This window comes from Panthera onca, chromosome A3 (genome assembly GCF_046562875.1).
Source record: "Panthera onca isolate mPanOnc1 chromosome A3, mPanOnc1 haplotype 2, whole genome shotgun sequence".
NCBI lineage: Eukaryota > Metazoa > Chordata > Mammalia > Carnivora > Felidae > Panthera > Panthera onca.
The window spans coordinates 61,078,521-61,096,348 of NC_138341.1; the positions used below are offsets into that span (position 1 = coordinate 61,078,521).

The window sequence follows — 17,828 nt, forward strand, 5'->3', positions numbered from 1 at the left end:
AATGTATCACTTACTCTTTCAATCACTCAACATTGAGCATGTGTCATACACATGACAATGTGCTAGACCCTGAATCAAATGCTATGTCTTCTGTCTTCTGCTTTCTAAAAAAATGTTTATTTTTGAGAGAGAGAGAGAGAGAGAGAGAGAGCAAGTAGGGGAGGGGCAGAGAGAAAGAGAGAGAGAGAGAGAGACAGAATCTGAAGCAGCCTCCAGGCTCTGAGCTTACAGCTCGAACCAAGGCAGGGCTCGAACTCAGGAATTGCGAGATCATGACTTGAATTGAAGTCAGCTGCTTAACTGACTGAGCCTCCCCCCCCCCACCCCCCAGGCGCCCCTTCTGCTTTTTCTTTTTTTAAGTTTGAGAGAGAGAGCGCACATGAGCAGTGATTGGGGGAGGGGCAGAGAGAGAGAGACAGAGAAAAGGAGAATCCCAAGCAGGCTCCATACTGTCAGTGCTGAGCCCGATGCGGTGCTTGAACCCACAAACCTCAAAATCATGACCTGAGCCAAAATTAAGAGTCAGAAGCTTAACTAACTAGGCCACCCAGGCACCCCTTCTGCTTTTTATCTCTCTCATGGCCTCTTACACATTTAACAATGTTTACTGCAGCAGTTTGGATGATTTAATGGCCTATACTATCTTATTCCACATATGGACAGCAGATTTTAAACTAGTGAAATCAAGAATAGTGTAAACTCAGGACTTGCCTGAAGCAACAGGATGTTTTGTTGGTGACGGTAGGGTTTTTTTCTAGCAATCTTACAAAGCAGCTGTCAGTTCGGGAGCCTGGGTGGTTCAGTGGGTGAACTGTCCAACTTCAGCTCAGGTCATGATCTCACGGTCCATGAGTTCAAGCCCCACGTCAGGCTCTGTGCTGACAGCTCAGAGCCTGGAGCCTGCCTCAGATCCCGTGTCTCCCTCTCTCTCTGCTCCTCCCCCACTCATGCTCTAACTCTCTCTCTTAAAAATAAATAAACGTTAAAAAAAAAAAAAAAACCCAAAGCAGTTGTCAGTACAATAAGGGTTTGAGGACTGAGTTCAACAGGGATTATGTGGTAGGAGATCCTAGTCCTTGTTATTGGAAGTTTCCATGATGATAACAGTAATGTCATTTGGTCATGAATGCCTGTGATGACAGCATCAAAAACATGCTATCCCCAAAGTTCCCCTTAAATATGACTTGCCTAACAGACATCTGCACAAACACAAATAACTTTATTCACATGTTAGAACAGTGTTTGAGTAGATAGTGTTTTAAGGACACTTAATACAATACATTTCTTGAACTCAGATTCGAGTTAAAAAAAAAACTATATTCAAGCTCTGGGTATTTTACTTAAAAATTTTGCATGTAGCCCACTTGTTTCTGCACAAAGGTAAAATACTATCTGTATTTGCTTAATTCCCCATACTTTGCCATTTCATCATGATCTTGTACCCCCAGTCATCTCATTGTTCATCTAAGTTTACATTTCGTTTACCCACACTTTTCTGAGCTAATTTTCTTTCTTTATGTTCTAAAGGGTAGCTTTGAGGTTTCGGGTATTCCTTCCCAAGGTCCACAACAATTACCTCCCTAGAAAATGTCACTCCTTTTAAAGGTCTTCTGTGGTTTTCAACAGCTGATTGACTTCTGGTGACAGGTATGGGTGGTTTTTGCAAATCATCATCCTGCAAGAGAATGGGGCAACAGTCAAATGCTTAATTTATGAAAGCAACAAGCCCTTCTTTAAAACACCTAAGTTTATATTTTTAATTTAATTTATATTTTAAATTAAATATAGAAGCATTGTTCGTGAGAAACAGAAGAAGTGTTTCTAAGTGATACAGGAAAGCAGCGGTAATCCATCATGATCTCATTTTCATATTTCTATGGTTACAAAGGAGCCCCCTGCACTGTCATTCTGCCTCTGGGCTTAGGCCTTGTGTAAGGGAAGATGTGAACTGTCCCTATCAGGGAGCCCCGACAGGGAGCTCGAGAAGGTGCAGGGGTGATTGTATGCTGTTGTATAAGGAGCCTGGAACCAAAACGGGGGCGTGAGGCCTGGTCCTGAGCTTGGCTATGGGGGAAGAATGACCTTGAGCAATTCATCTCATTTTCTCATTTGTAACATGGAAGGGCTGGATCCCTAGATGATCTCCAAGGACTCCTCCAGCTCTGAGATCTTAGGATTCTGGGGAAAGCACAATGAAGGGGAACTATTAGGAACAACACAAATGTAAGAGTAAAGAATGGGAAAGTGTCTAGATTTGGCGCGTATGACTGGTTTAATAACACAGACTGATGAGCTAAGAAGATGGTTTGGATGACTGCAGACACGATGCTCCTTTCAGGTAAAAACTTAAGTTGCAGGCAAAGCCATGTCATTGGACCCAGCCAAGTCATTTACCACCTTTTCAATTAAACAAATTCTAAACAGCCCCTTGAGAGTAGAAAAGTCCGTCACCTCTTGACCATTTCCTTCAGCATTCTTAGGTTCTTGCTTCTCTCTTACTATGTCCTCCCCCTCTTCTTCCATGTTTTCTTTCTCTTCTAAGGGTGTGATCAACGCTTCTTTACTCCGTCTCTGGACAAGAATGCCAGGCCTCATGGGTGCGTTCAAGTCTATGATTTGTGTCAGGAGAGTCCTAGATAATCGATCAGCAGGATTTTTAGAAATTCAGGCGTGTTAGCCACCATTGCTATACCCCAAAATGACTTTCTACAACATTCTACGATACAGACTTACTTTTCTTGGTCTCTTGAAATGTTCGCCTCCACATTAGCAGCTAAACAACCTTCACCTCCATTACCATCTGCACAAGGGCGTTTTTCTGTCTGTACATCTTTCTTGCTTTGGAAACTGAAAATGAATAAGCAAAAAAATTCAGAAAAAGGAGAATGGCTCGAATTGAATGCTTGGCATAGAATATCACTTTTAAACAGGAAATTAGATTTCCTAAAATTCCTAAATGGACAAAGTAGGTAGCTATGGCGTTACTGGCTCTATCATAAATTGACTTAGATTATTTCTAGATACATTTGCTAGCATGACTTGAAATCTGATCCCAATTAATCAGCATGGATTTATACCATTTATATAAAAAAACCACCAATAAAAGGAGGATGCAAATGAAGCAAATTAGAAGGAGGATGAAGAAAGTGATTGCGGTGATTTCAAAGGCCAGAGGATTAGCCAGAAGACTCATCTACTCTCACAGTCACAGATCATGCAAATATTCTTTTCCAGCTTAGTTTGAATGTAGTTCTCTTGTTCTTTACGTTTTCTAGAAACAGAAGAACACAAGGCTATTTTCATTGTTGTCCTTTTGATCCACTTCATAAAAGATGCTCTGCTTGTTTCAATGAAGTTGACTCACACTGGCTAATTTCTCTCCATAAATATGGTGGGGGCTCAGGTGGTTGGAGGGGAGACTGAGCTGGGACACGTGGGATTGGCTCAGCTCACCTCCCCTCACCCCAAAAACTATCAAGAATCCAGAGGAGAGGAATTGGAGCAGCTGGAGCCAAGCCCAGCTCCCCATTCTTTTCTCTTCAATGACATCATAGAATCATGGAACCGTTCAGTTAGCAGGACCAGAGTGCCAGCCCAACCCTGCCCATCACCGGAGTCAGGAGAACTACGAAACTCTCCTCTGGGCTGCTATCTGTCCTCTCCTCTCAGAGGGCTGGGGTGGAGGCCATGTGGCACCACCCTGACTACTCTTTGCACAAGGATTTTCTTTCTGCTCTCTGAACACTAGCTTTCCTTTCTTAACCCGAGCCTGTTTCTCTTATGCTTCTTTCATAGACAATGAATAATCAGTCCACTTCCTTCTTATAAAATCCCTCTCTAGAATAATCTACTTACCTCCTAATGGGTGCTTTCCAGGCTAAATAGCCTATATCTTTCTAATCTCACATCCCTGGACCTACTTTCTGGACAAATAAGCAAACTGGCACCTCTAGTAGCTATGGCTGAGGAAGCAGGAGCAGAGCAAGATGATCAGAGTCATGATGATCCTGCCCCCAACCTCACTTCAGGTGAGTGAGTGATGCCCACAACGGAGCAGAGCTAGGGTTTTCTGAGAAGCAAAGGAAGGTACAAAGGAATATGGCAGGTACTGCCAACCACATCTAAAAGAGTCAGAAAATGAGCCCTTGGGGGTCTCTGGGCGGTAGTAACACTGGCTCTCCTTCAGAAGGGCAAGGACTACGGCTTTTTTATCACTGGATACTCCACCAAATCAGAATCTGCAAAGCCTACAAATGTTGAATGGATGGGTCTGTGCGGCAGGTGTGGTATGTATGTATGTGGTGTGCGTGTAAGTACAAGTAGAGCTTGTTGGAGGGTTCAGGCCAACCCTGATTTCTAGAACATGGGGACATCTAGGCCACTCCTGACAGAGTCAGAATTCACAGATGCTTCCTGCAGCAAGGCTCCCAGATAAAGACTCAGAGCCCATATCACTCTCCTTCCTCTACACTGCTGCCAGACTGAAACTTTAAGAGCCCAAATCTTCCCATGTCTCATGTACACACAAAGGATTTTCCTGGGAGATGGGACTATTTTTGATCTACTGTTAGTTACACACATTTAGACTTATGTAAAAACCCATCAAACTGTATCCTTAAGACTAGTGTGCCTTGTGTCATCTACTGTGTGGATACCACACGGAATAGAAAGTAAAAAGGGGCCCCATTCCTACACTGGGCTTGAGTGTGTGTGGTGCCATGAGCAGTGCTGGACCAGAGGGGACTGATGCTAGTTGGTCCTGCCTCCAAGACTTTGTACCAGATATAGTCTGAGACCAGAGACCTTTAGCAAAAAGTAAGGGCTAGTAAGACTATCATAAGCATTTTCCTTCATTGAATGTAACTTGGAAATCGATGTTAAATTTATATATATAGTTAACATAATTCTGAAAAGTGTAAGGTTATCCAACTTTGTCCATAAATCACATTTTTAAGTACACTGGACTAGAAGTTTCTGATGTCATGATACTCAAAGATGGATTCCAGAACCTAACCCAGGGCGCCTTGCACATGGGTGTGTGCTCAAAAATTACACATGGTGGGAAATTACTACCAATTCTACAGAAATTTAAAAATATTCTAAGAGAGTATTATGAAAATTGTATGCTGACAAATTGAATAATCCAGATGAAATGGAAAAATTCCTAGAAAAACAATCAGACAGAATTGTGAAGATATAGAAAATCTGAATAGAAATATAATAATGAGACTGAATCAATAATCAAAACCTTTGAACAAAGAAAAGCCCTGAACCAGATGGCTTCACTGGAGAATTCTATTAAACATTTAAAGAAGAACTAACCAATCTCTTTCAAACTCTTCCAAACAATTGAAGAAAAGGGAATACTTCCTAACTCATTGCATGAGGCCAGCATTATCCTGATACCAAAGCCAAAGACAATACAAAAAAAGAAACCTAAAGACTAATCTCCCTTAGGAACACTGAAGCAGAAATCCTCAACAAAGTACTAGCAAACTGAATTTAGCAGCATATTGAAAGGATTATGCCACAACATAGTGGAATTTATTCCTGGAATGCAAGGATGACTTAACAGAAAAATCAATGTAATATACCACATTAACAGAATGAAGGGGAGAAAAATACATGATCATCTCAATTGATTCAGGAAAGGCATCTGACATAATTTAACATCCTTTTCATGATGAAAAACACTAAACAATTTAGGAATAGAGCCTACTCCAACATAATAGAGCCCATATATAGGAACCCCTATATATAGGAACCCATATATAGGAACAGCTAACATCATACTCAGTGGTGAGAAAGTATTTACAAATCACATATCTGATAATGGATTAATATCCACAATAAATAAAGAACTCCTACAACTCAACAATAACAAAAAAACCCAATTCAAAAATGGGCAAAGGACTTGAATAGACATTTCTCCAAAGAAGATATGCAAATGGACGATAAGCACATGAAAAGATGCTCAACATCACTAATCATTAAGGAACAAATCAAAATTGCAATGAAATAACCACTACACCCATTAGTAAAGCTATTACTTAAAAAAAAGAAAAGAAAAAAAATAACAAGTGTTAGTAAGAATGTGGAGAAGTTGGAATCCTTGTGAATTGTTGGTGGGAATGTGAAAGGTACAGTCACCATGGGAAAAAATATGGCACTTCCTCAGAAAATTAAATATAGAGTTCCATATGATCCAGCAACTTCACTTCTGGGTATATTCACGAGAGAAGGAAAGCAGGGACTGGAACAGATATATTTGTACACCCATGTTCACAGCAGCATTATCCATAATAGCCAAGCAAGGGCGGGGGGGGGGGGGGCAGAGAGAGAGAGAGAGAGAAAGAATCCCAAGCAGGCTCCACATCATCAGCACAGAGCCCAACTTGGGGCTTGAACTCACAAACCATGAAATCATGACCTGAGCCAAAACCCACTGAGCCACCCAGGTGCCCCCCACCCCGGGAGACTTTTTGACCTTGTGATTCCAACCCAGGGAAGAAGTAAGAGGACATTCCATCTCACCTCAGAAGAGCAAGTTTCCCCCAGGGTGTGTACAGACCAAGCCTTTTGCACATTACATTGGTCCCACCCCTGTGACAACCCAGCACCCTTAACAAGAAGTAGGAACCATTATCAAGAGGCAAATAGGGGACTTCCTTTGGTGTTTTATTTTGGAAGCTTGAGCTGGAAAGGATGAGAGCACTATCTCTTTCCGGGGATGCTGCTGTGGGAGGTGAAGCCAAGCCCACCTCTGCTGTCTGTCTAACTGGAACACGAGTGGTTTTTCAATTGATTTTGTTCAGCCAGTAAGCTTTTTGCTTTTATCTCTTTTAAAAGACACAATTTGCTCTAATCATTTGTACTGTTATTGTTATTTACATATTTTATTTTAATCTATTTTAGTTTTTACTTGCTTTCCTCAACCTCTGTACTCATAGCCTTTGATCTAAACATTTTCTGATAAAACATTAGGAATTTTCTAGGGCAGAGCTTCTCTATCTGTAGCAAAGAAGCAGGTTTCAATTTTTTTTCTCCCAATCCACTGAGGACCAATACTTGCGCAAAACAGAATTATTAGAGTGATCATATGTTTGGATGTTACAGCAATGTAAAATAGTTATTAAAAGTTTCTAGGTATTTACTTTCAATTTCTGTATTGTGTTGCAGACCAGTGGCAATTTAAGGACAAATACCTACCCAGAGATTACACCTGGATTAACACTGATTGAACAACGATTTGTTAAAAAAATTTTATTCAATGTTTATTTATTTTTGACAGACAAAGACAGAGTGCGGCAGGGGAGGTGTAGAGAGAGACGGAGACACAGAGTCTGAGGCAGGCTCCAGGCTCTGAGCTGTCAGCACAGAGCCCAACGCGGGGCTTGAACCCACGGACAGCAAGCTCATGACCTGAGCCAAAATCAGACACTTAACTGACTGAGCGACCCAGGCATCCCAGTAACTGTTTTAAATAACATTTGTGTTGGGGCACCTGGGTGGTTCAGTCGGTGAAGAGGCCAACTTCAGCTCAGCTCATGATCTTGTAGTTCATGAGTTTGAGCCCTACATCAGGCTCTGTGCTGACAGCTCAGAGCCTGGAGCCTGCTTCATATTCTGTGTCTCCCTCTCCCTCTGCTTCTTGCCTGCTCACGCTGTCTCTGTCTCTCAAAAATAAATAAACATTAATAAATAAATAAATTTGTTTTTTGCAGAAAATTTGGAAAATGCCAAAAAAAAAAGGAAAATAAAATCTGATGTAATTCCAACATCTAGAAGTAAAAACTATTGAAATATACTGACATTTTGTATTACATATACTGACGGTTGTACAGCCCTGTTCAGTATAATTTTAGAATATTTTTATCATCCCCAAACGAAGCCCCTTACCCATTAGCAGTCAGACCCCAGTCTCTGGCAACCACTAACTATTGCCTTTTTTTTCTTTTTAAGATTTTATTTTTAAGTAATCTCTACACCCAACATGGGGCTCAAATTCACAACCCCGAGATCAAGACTCTCATGCTCCACCGACTGAGCCAGCACATGGCCCCCTGATCTATTTCATTTCTATTGATTTGCCTATTCTCAATATTCAAAATAAATGGAATCATACAATATGTGGCCTTTTGTGTCTGGCCTCTTTCAGCTTAGCATAATGTTTTCAAGATTCATCCATGCTGCAGCATTAACAGTACGCCATTCCTTTTCATTGCCAAATAACGTATTTTATAAATATATCAAATTTTGTTTTATCCATTATCAGTTGATAAACATTTGGGTTGTTTCTACTGTAGCTATTGTGAATAATGCTGCTCTGAACATTCATGTGTATGTTTTTACAGAGACATAAGTTTTCATTTCTTTTGGATATATATGAAAGTATATATATATGACTCAGGATTACTGAGTCATATGGTTAAGTCTATGTTTAACATTTTGAGGAAACACATATGTATTTTAATAACTTAAAAAAATTAGAATCACTATATATGTACTTTGTTAAACTTACCATTTTTATTATAAACATTTCCCCAATGTCTTCTGATAATCTTCAAAATGATGATTTTTTTTAGGGGCACCCGGGTGGCTCAGTCGGTTAGTGTCTGACTTTTGATTTCTGCTTAGGTCAGAATCTCACAGGTTCATGAGTTCCAGCCCTGCAAAGGGCTCTGAGCTAACAGTGCAGAGCCTGCTTGGGATTCTCTCTCTCTCCTTCTCTCTCTGCTCCTCCCCCACTTGCGCTCGCTCCCTCTCTCTCAAAATAAATAAATAAACTAACAAAATTTTTTAAAAAGATGATTTTTTTAAATACATACACATTTCCCCAATTTATAAAAGCGTTATAATTATTTTCTTATTACTGGACATCTTACTGCCTTTATAAATAGCATAAATGGTCACATTTATACACAAATATGTAGATTAAACTCTGATATTAAAATATTAACTTTTTATTTGCAAAAGTTTATTGGCTTCTGGCTCTTTATATCTCATCCATTTGTTTCACTGTTTTTGGGCTCCAAATATCTTATGTTTTGATTTATTACTTTTAACTTCTATTTATTCCCTTTTTTTTTTATACCTTATTTCTAATTTCTTGGGTTTAGTCTTCTATTAATCTTAGTTGAGGCAAAAGCAATTTCTGCTTTAGGTTTATAAAACTGTTAAAAAAACACTTTGATTTTGGGGGGTGGGTGTGCTCAGCCAGTTAAGCGCCCAGCTCTTGATTTTGGCTCAGGTCATGATCTCACAGTGAACCCCACACTGGGCTCTGTGCTGTCAGCACAGAGACAGCACAGAGCCTGCTTGGGATTCTCCCTCTTCCTCTCTCTCTGCTCCTCCCCTTGCTTGCACTCTCTCTCAAAATAAATGGATGAACATTAAAAAAAAAAAACGCTTTGATTTTTTAAAACAATTTGTCTTATTAACTTGTAAAAGGGGAATCATAATCATCTGAAGAGCCCAACAGTCTTGTTTCTTTGTTTGTTTCCTTTGGGGAGGCGAAAATGTCAGAACAAAACATGCCTTGGTGATGTGACTTAAATTTTAAGAAACATGTTTTGGGGCGCCTGGGTGGTGCAGTCAGTTAAGTGTCAGACTCTTGATTTTGGCTCAGGTCATGACCTTTTGGTCATGAGATGGAGCCCTGCTGAGCGTGGAGCCTGCTTGAAAATCTCTCTCTCCCTCTGTCCCTTTCCCTCACTCATGTGGGCTCTCTTTCTGAAAAGAAAAAAAGAAAGAAACATCTTTCAGAAAAAAAGAACTATTTCTTATAAAAGCATTTTTCCCCTGATTCTAAGCAATTGTCTTAGGCCTAGAAGTTAAAGTTTCTCTTGCAGATATCAAGTCTTTCTGATCACAAGAGCCTTTACTACTCTGTTTGAATGAAAAGAAACCCCAGAATCACAACTCTGCCATTTGAGCGATTTAATTTTAGTAGGAACTTACTTAAATTTGATTAATAACTTTTAATTTTTCTGTTACCTTTTCAAGCTCAAAGCAAAAATGTTCACGGCGCATCACTGATAAGCCAATGCTCAGAGAGATGTTCTCCTCTCTGTATAAAATTCTGGTCGGTATTGGGCAAAAACATACTAGTTTCAGTAGCCTTTTTAAAGAACATTTTTAGAGGGGCACCTGGGTGGCTCAGTTGCTTAAGTGTCCAACTTCAGCTCAGGTCATGATCTCATGGTCCATGAGTGTGAGCCCTGTGTCGGGTTCTGTGCTGACAGCTCAGAGCCTGGAGCCTGCTTCAGATTCTGTGTCTCCCTCTCTCTCTCTGCCCCTCTCCCACTTGTGCTCTCTTTCTCTCTCTCTCAAAAATAAATAAAACATTAAAAAAAATTAAAGAACATTTTTAGATTTGCAGAAAATTTGAGAAGATAGTACAGAGAGTTCTCCTATACCTCACACCCAGTTGATAATTAACACATTACCTTAGTATGGTACATTGGTTATTATTAATGAAGCAGTATCAATACATTATTATGAACTAAAGTCCATAGTTAATTCAGATTTCCTTAGTTTTTCATACTTTTTATCTAATGTCTTTTTCTTTTTTTTTTTTTTTAATTTTTTTTTTCAACGTTTTTTATTTATTTTTGGGACAGAGAGAGACAGAGCATGAACGGGGGAGGGGCAGAGAGAGAGGGAGACACAGAATCGGAAACAGGCTCCAGGCTCCGAGCCATCAGCCCAGAGCCTGACGCGGGGCTCGAACTCACAGACCGCGAGATCGTGACCTGGCTGAAGTCGGACACTTAACCGACTGCGCCACCCAGGCGCCCCTCTAATGTCTTTTTCTAGTCCAGGATTCTATGCAGGATATTTCATTACAATCAGTTGTCTTGTTTCCTTTGACTCTTCTTGGCTGTGAGTTTCTCAGACTTTTGATGACCTTAACAGTTTTTAGGAGCACTAATCAGGTATGCTGTATATCTTTTAGGATGACCCACTACTGGAATTTGAGAGACACATTTTTTTTATTCCACATTTTCTTTAAAGTAAAGGAACACACATATTTAAAATTTTTAATTCCACATCTTCTACCTTTCCACTATTGATTTACTCAAACGCTTTAAACCATCTTCCTCCTCTTTTTCTTCACCTATGTTTTTCCTTTATTTACAGTGATGTTTGGTAATGTTTGATAAGCAGCATAGCCAGTCTACAGTGGTAGCTATAAGAAGAAAGCCCACTCTACAAACAAGGGGTTGATAGCATCCCTATCTTACACATTCCAACCCATCTCTACACCCTGTCATTCTACCCCTAGTCTTTAAAGCACAGCTTTCTGAAACCTCACTCTGGGGGAATTGGAAGCCTCCACTTTGTACAGACCCCAAAACAGATTCACCCTCAAATCCTAGATCTCTAATCTAAAAATGGGAGAAGTTTCATGGTTTAAAATTCATGGTCTTCGAAAGACTGAATCATTGGATCTGGGGCAAACTAGGACAGTATGACCTTTGCAAAAATGCCCTTAGGCTTACTTTGTGGAGATCAAGTTGGTGTTGGACTTTGTGACGGTTTTACTTCTTTGATACCCCTTCTATCTCCTTGAGTGTGAATGAGACTTAGTGAATCACTTCTAGCAAATGAAATGTAGCAGAAGCGAGGACCTGTGAGCTCTGAGAGTAGGTGATAAAATGCATCATGACTTCCTCTTTGCCTCTTCTCTTGGATCACCTCCTTTGGGGAAAGCCAGCTGCCATGTTGTGGGGACAGTGAAGCAGCCTATGGATGGGGCCATGTAATGAGGAACTGAATCTTCCTTCCAATCATTAGCAAGGGAAAAAGCTTCTTGCCAATATTCCTATGAGTAGCCTTAGAAACTGATCTTCCTTCAACTGAGCCTTCAGATTACTGTAGACTAACATCTTGACTGCAACCTCCAGAGAGACAGAATCACCAAGTTAAACCATTCCTGAAATCCTGACTCACAGAAACTATGAGATAATGTTTATATGAAGCTGCTACATTTGGGATCATTTGTTATGCAGCAATAGCCTGTGTTGTTTATATTTTTTATTTCCTGTATACTATGATGTTTTGATACCTTGAAAACCTTCCTGGCTGGGGAGACTACCTATCCTGAGGCTAGCCAATTCTTAGAGACAGCAAAGGGCTCAGCTGGGAGCATGTCTTTCATTTGCAAGCTAACCAATCCAGAGCCATACCTCGCCTTGATCATCCCAGGGCCGGGCACTAAGCAACAAGAAACCATCCCTATAGCTTAGAGCCCATAGAAACTGTTCAGATTAGGGGCGCCTGAGTGGCTCAGTTGGTTAAGTGTCTGACTCTTGATTTCAGCTTAGGTGATGATCTCATTGTTTCATGGGTTGGAGCCCTGCATCAGGCTCTGTGCTGACCATGCGAGGAGCCTGCTTGGGATTCTCAGTCTCTCTCTCTCTCTGCCCCCCTGCCCTGCCTGTGCTCTCTCTCTAAATAAATAAATATAAATATAAATATAAATATAAATATAAATATAAATATAAATATAAATATATATATAAGTAAATATATATATATATATATATATATATATATAAAAGAAATTGTTCAGATTAGCCAATGCTAAGCTGTTTACTCTGCCCTGCCTTGTTTTTCCTACAGAAACTTTGGTAAAGTTTGTGGCCTCAGCTCTCCCCTCACTCTTGTCCCTTTTGCCTCTTAACGGACACTGGCGCTTTCCCGTGTGGCCCTGCATGGTGTGCTCTGTCTCCTGAGTCTCCAGGACTTGTGAGTATAATAAACATTGTTTTCCTGAGCCTTTCCTGTCTTTTCTTCTGTAGCCACACCTGACTGACTTCACATAATAGAACCCAGAACATAGCTTTGGTGATGGAATATGTGGAGGGAGGACCAACAAGACTCTGTAGCAAGTAGTGATCTGTCTCCAAGTGGATCTGTCCAGGTGGGTCCATTTTCTCTCTCAACATCACAAGATGATCCTTTCAATATGTGACTCACCATGGGTTTCATTTATTGTAAAGATCACTAAGGTACCTTTAAGAATTAGGGTTCTTATGAATGGGGGTTTATGTATTAAAGTTGGCTGTGCTTTTCTTGGAGGTGCTCTTAATATGTTCAGAAAACCAAGACCTCTCTAGAACCTAAAAGAAAAAAAAAGCCTGATGTACCTCCATCCCAAGAGTCTTACATCTCCTGAGGCCCAGAACTTAGGTCAAAGGAATGTGGCTAAGTTTTAGTTTTTTCACTCTTGGCAGAACTAAGAGCTATCCCAAAAGGACAACCTAATCTACCCTTAACACCTGCCCCTAAGGAATGCCCATGCCTTGCTATAGCATTCTTCCTGGGATCCATAGCAGGACCCAGTACTGTGCAACCTGAACATATCTCCTACTTAGTGTCAGGAAAGCACATCACCTCCAACTCTGGCCCAAGAGGGACTGGACTCTAAGCCACTCATCCAGTGACTTAAATCTGCCTTCATGAAAATTACCCTTGAGACCCTTCTTTTGGGCTGTCCCATTGGAAAGCCCAACCACTTGGCCCATAAAGTCCACAGGCCCCTATTTCCAGGAATCAGTTGCACATGCTCTACTTTGGACCAGTGCAGCCTCACACAGGCTAAGATAAATGGAAGGACTAAAGGTTTCATTTCTTTTTTTCTTTTTTTTTTTTTAGTTCTGGAGACATCTTTCATAGATACTTTCATAGGCAACTCAAGCAGCTGTGGACTTGGGCTTTGGCACATACAGCGGTCTGTGGGAAGCATTACTATAGTACCCAGGACTGTGGAAACCATGACAGGAGGCATGCATTATGGCCCTGAGACATCCACCCTCCTACCTGTTGGTTAAATTACTTGCTACCCCAGAGAAAACCGCACTCCCTCCCACAAAGAACCTTGTTCTTCATTAATACAGATTCAGGTGCCATACTGAGAGTTGGAGAAGAGACATGTTTGTTCTACACAGTGGTGTCCAATAAATCAGGGTGTTGTGGACACACTTTGTATCTGAAGCAATGCTTTCAAGTGATACCTTGTTCTTGAAGCTCGTCTGTGCTCCTGTTAGTCCCAGGAGGTTAGGGGACTGAAAAGAGTAAGAAAGACTGTGGGGGGCTTCTAAAAAATCACTGAGGAAATATATAGTAATTATAAGAAAATACATATTTTAAAAAGGTAAATAATTTGCCCTTTATTCCAGCATCCAGAAATAGCCACTGCTAACAAAAGTATCCTTCCTAATTTCTTACACATATGCAACTAGAGACAACAGTGCTTACCTGCCCAGAGGCTCACCCTCACCAGAGGATGAGTTTGTCAACTGCTGGCTTTCTTACAGAGAAGTTGGTAGGAGAGGAAGCCCTGCAAAAGAGAGGCTGCATGGTTCAGGCTCACGAGTGTGGTTCTGGGAATTATCAGGCTGTGAATCCCTGCTTTTCTACTGATTACCTGTGTGACCTTGGAGAAGTTACTTAACCTCTCTGTGTTTCACTGTCCTCACATCAAGGATGGAGATAATATCTGTACCCAAAGGATTGTTGTGAGATTTAAATGCACTAATATAGATGTGGTTGGAAAGGCATCTGGTACATGGAAAGTGGTCGACAATTTTGTTATTGCTATTGCTATTAAGAATGTAACCTAGTTTAATAGGGTAAAAGAAGATGGTAATTTCACAACACCTGCTGGTTCTCTGAGCAGCTGAGAGTGACAGGCTCATTGTCTGTGAAGGCTTTATTTCTTACCCACACATGGGCATCTTGGTGTGTGTGTGTGTGTGTGTGTGTGTGTGTGTGTGTATGTGTGTGTGTGAGAAAATGTGCACTGGGAAGGATCAAAGATGGAGTGCTTTCTTTGAGAGGAGGAAGTAAAAGGTAGATTTTAAGACAAGAAAGCAAGACTAGCATCCCTGTAGAAGGGTTCTTTTTTTTCCTTTTCCTTGGCCTTTGGGAACCATCATATTTAGTATCCAATTTGAGGATCCTCCACCATATTGTAATTCCCTCTAGTTACCCCAAGCCTTCAGTAAACCCTTTACACAGAGCTGGTAGGGCACTTGGTCTGGACAGGAAAGGGTTTGGGTTCCTATCCTCCCTCCATTCCCTGTTGCTTCTGCCATGCTGGAGGGAGAGGCAGGGAAGCCAATACACCAAGAATAACTTTTGCCAGTGTTTGAATTCTATTTCCTTAGTAAATATTCAGATGATAAATACTCTCTCCCTTCTTTGTGTGTTTCAAGAGAAATACATTGCTAAACCCTTCTTTCAGAAATTATATCCCTCCCTCTCTTTTCTCTCCTCCACTTTAACGTGGCCAGTCAGCAACTCTCATCCTCTCAAGTATAAAATTCCCCAAAAATGATTTCTTGAGAAAAAATTTATTTTTATTTATTATTTTTTAGAGAGAGGGTGTGAGTTGGGGAGAGGGGCAGAGGTAGAGAGAGAGGGAATCTTAAGCAGACTCTAAACTCAGCACGGAGCCCGACCAGGGCTTGATCCTATGATCCTGGGATCATGACTTGAGCTGAAATCAAGAGTCAGACACTTGGGGCACCTGGGTGGCTCAGTCAGTTAAGTGTGGGACTTCAGTTCAGGTCATGATCTCATGGTTCCGAGTTTGAGCCCTGCATTGGGCTCTGTGCTGACAGCATAGAGCCCCCTTAGGGTCCTCTGTCTCCCTCTCTCTCTCTCTCTCTCTCTCTCTGTCCCTCTCCCACTTGTGCTCTTTCTTTCTCTCAAAAAGAAATAAACATTAAAAAAAAAAAAAAGAGTTGAACACTCAACCAAGCCACCCAGGCACCACCTCTACCCCTAATAATAATGATATCTAATCTCTTTACCCTTATTATTTCCAAGGTTAGTTGTTTCTTAAATGGCATTTTGTTTGTCTTAAAATGCAAATAACCTCAGCTAAATTTTGAAAGCAAAGATTTGCATCCCCCACTTTTCTTACTATGGTAGATTATGTATATGCACGCCACTCCTCCCACCAAGAGGGGAAGTCATTTCTCTTGCCCTTGAATCTGAGTCAGCAAGTGACTTGCTTTGGCCAATAGAATATAACAGAAGAAATGCTGTGTCAATTCTGGCCTGGCCCTTTAGAGGCCTGTCAGCCTCTTCATCCTCTCTCTTGGAACCCTGAAGCACCAGGGAAGAAGCCTTACCTTGCAGCTAGAGAGGCCCAGCTCCCACGAGGCACTGAACATGTGAATAAGGCCATCTTGGAAATTCCAGCCCAAGTAAGTGATCCTAGTTGTCTTAGTCTGTTTGGGATGCTTTAACAGAAATATCGTAGCTTATAAACAACAAACACTTATTTCTCACAGTTCTGGAAGTCCAAGATCATGGTGCTGGCAGATTTAATGGCTGGTGAAGGCCCTCTTCCTGGTTTAGAGACAGCTATCTTTTTGCTATGTCCTCATATGATAGAAGCAGGGAGAGAGAGCCCTCCTGGACTTCTTTTATAAGGACACTAATCCTATTCATGAAGGCTCTGACCTTCTCATCTAATCACCCACAGGTCCCACCTCCTAATAGCATACCACAGGTGTTAGTATTTCAACATGAATTTTGGATGGCCACAAACATACAGACTACAGTACCAGCCTATGCCAAGTGGGACAGAACAACCACTTACCTGATTTAAGACAACCCATAGGGTCATAAAAGGTAATTACCAAACCCAGCTTCTTAACATAGCAGAATTACAGGCTTTCTTCTATATCTGAATATATGCAAATCCCCTTTAAGATTTGCCTTTGGAGGGGCACCTGGGTGGCTCAGCTGGTTAAGTGACCGACTCTTGATTTTGGCTCAGGTCATAACCTCAAATCTAGTCCCTCGTCAGGCTCCTCACTGAGTGTGAAACCTGCCTGGGATTCTCTCTCTCTCCCTTTCTCTCTGCCCCTCCCCTGCTCATGATCTCTGTCTCTCAAAATAAATTAAAAAAAAAAAAAAAAAGAAAGAAAAGAAGGGAACTCATGGTATTTGTTCAGATAAACAAAGGAAAGTATGACATTGAAGATTTGTAAATGGATCATGTTTGTTCACGAGGGTAATACACTAAGAATAATTTTTAAATTTTTAACTAAATATGTGAGAAGAGATTTTGTTTTGTTTTTGTTTTGGCTTACAGATGGGCTGATTTCCTTATTTTTATAATTTATCACGTTCACAGTGGCTGTTTCTAGTGGGTGGGGCCAATCCACCCACTAGAAATTCTGCTATACTTATTCTTTTCGCTCTGACTTCTTCCTCAGTACCCCTTTTGCTATGGGCCCTTCAAGTTCACTGGATCATTGTCAGTAAGAGGGAGAGGACTCTTTAGAAGACTGACACTGATTTGCTCTCAGGCATGCATCCTCCAAAGATGTCTACAACTAAATATTGGCATTTTGACCAAGACAAGTCCTATCTGAGAAGGAATCATTTCTCACAGAGAATAAAAAGATGTTGTAAGTAACATTGCTCTATTGCAACTGATTTTGTTTATTATGAACAAATGGGGCAAATTCAGTCACAACTTGCAGGGTATCCATAGTCAGACCAGGTAAGACACAGAATATTTCCTATAATTAACATATGCATAATAGTTTGACATTTGAATACACTGTCTTTTGTAGAATATTTGAGCTTTCAATGTTTAGGACTTTTAATAAACATTATTTAAAGTAATTATGTCAGTTTTTCAATAATTGTTCCATATGTCATATTTCAGGATTGTCACAAAAAAGAGGAAAAAGGTTGGGAAACAAACACTAGACACCTGTGTGACAAAAAGCAGGCTAGATCAATTTGGAGATAGGATTCTACTAGGTAAACAATTAAAAAAATAATATATTCAC

General features: G+C 40.7%; 1 protein-coding gene and 1 long non-coding RNA gene across 4 annotated transcripts; one reads left to right on the top strand and one right to left on the bottom strand.

Moving 5' to 3' along the window:
* Positions 1-1,200: 1,200 nt before the first annotated feature.
* Positions 1,201-3,510, bottom strand: CA3H2orf74 (chromosome A3 C2orf74 homolog). The gene is made up of 5 exons (XM_060605110.2): positions 3,365-3,510; positions 3,078-3,271; positions 2,734-2,847; positions 2,452-2,632; positions 1,201-1,675 (listed from the first exon to the last, which is right to left on the bottom strand). The coding sequence occupies exons 2-5, from the start codon at positions 3,191-3,193 to the stop codon at positions 1,454-1,456; spliced, it is 633 nt and encodes a 210-aa protein (XP_060461093.1). The 5' UTR covers positions 3,194-3,271; positions 3,365-3,510; the 3' UTR covers positions 1,201-1,453.
* A 71-nt stretch (positions 3,511-3,581) lies between these two features.
* LOC144615926 (uncharacterized) lies at positions 3,582-17,437 on the top strand. 3 transcript variants are annotated; one of them, XR_013554650.2, is made up of 4 exons: positions 3,582-4,028; positions 12,628-12,722; positions 12,807-12,928; positions 17,244-17,437. It is a non-coding gene; the product is annotated as an uncharacterized LOC144615926 (long non-coding RNA). The 3 variants fall into 3 exon arrangements; XR_013554652.2 differs by lacking the exon at positions 12,807-12,928 and having other exon boundaries at positions 12,628-12,753; XR_013554651.2 differs by lacking the exon at positions 12,628-12,722 and having other exon boundaries at positions 3,587-4,028.
* The last annotated feature ends 391 nt before the right edge of the window (positions 17,438-17,828 follow it).

Bases quoted from the DNA above. Each gene is read 5' to 3' on its own strand.
- CA3H2orf74 (XM_060605110.2), bottom strand. From the start codon at position 3,193: ATGAGTCTTCTGGCTAATCCTCTGGCCTTTGAAATCACCGCAATCACT. The intron at 2,633-2,733 runs GTAAGTCTGTAT...TCGATTATCTAG, and splicing joins ATTTCAAGAGACCAAGAAAA to GACTCTCCTGACACAAATCA. The intron at 1,676-2,451 runs GTGACGGACTTT...ATTCTCTTGCAG, and splicing joins CTGAAGGAAATGGTCAAGAG to GATGATGATTTGCAAAAACC.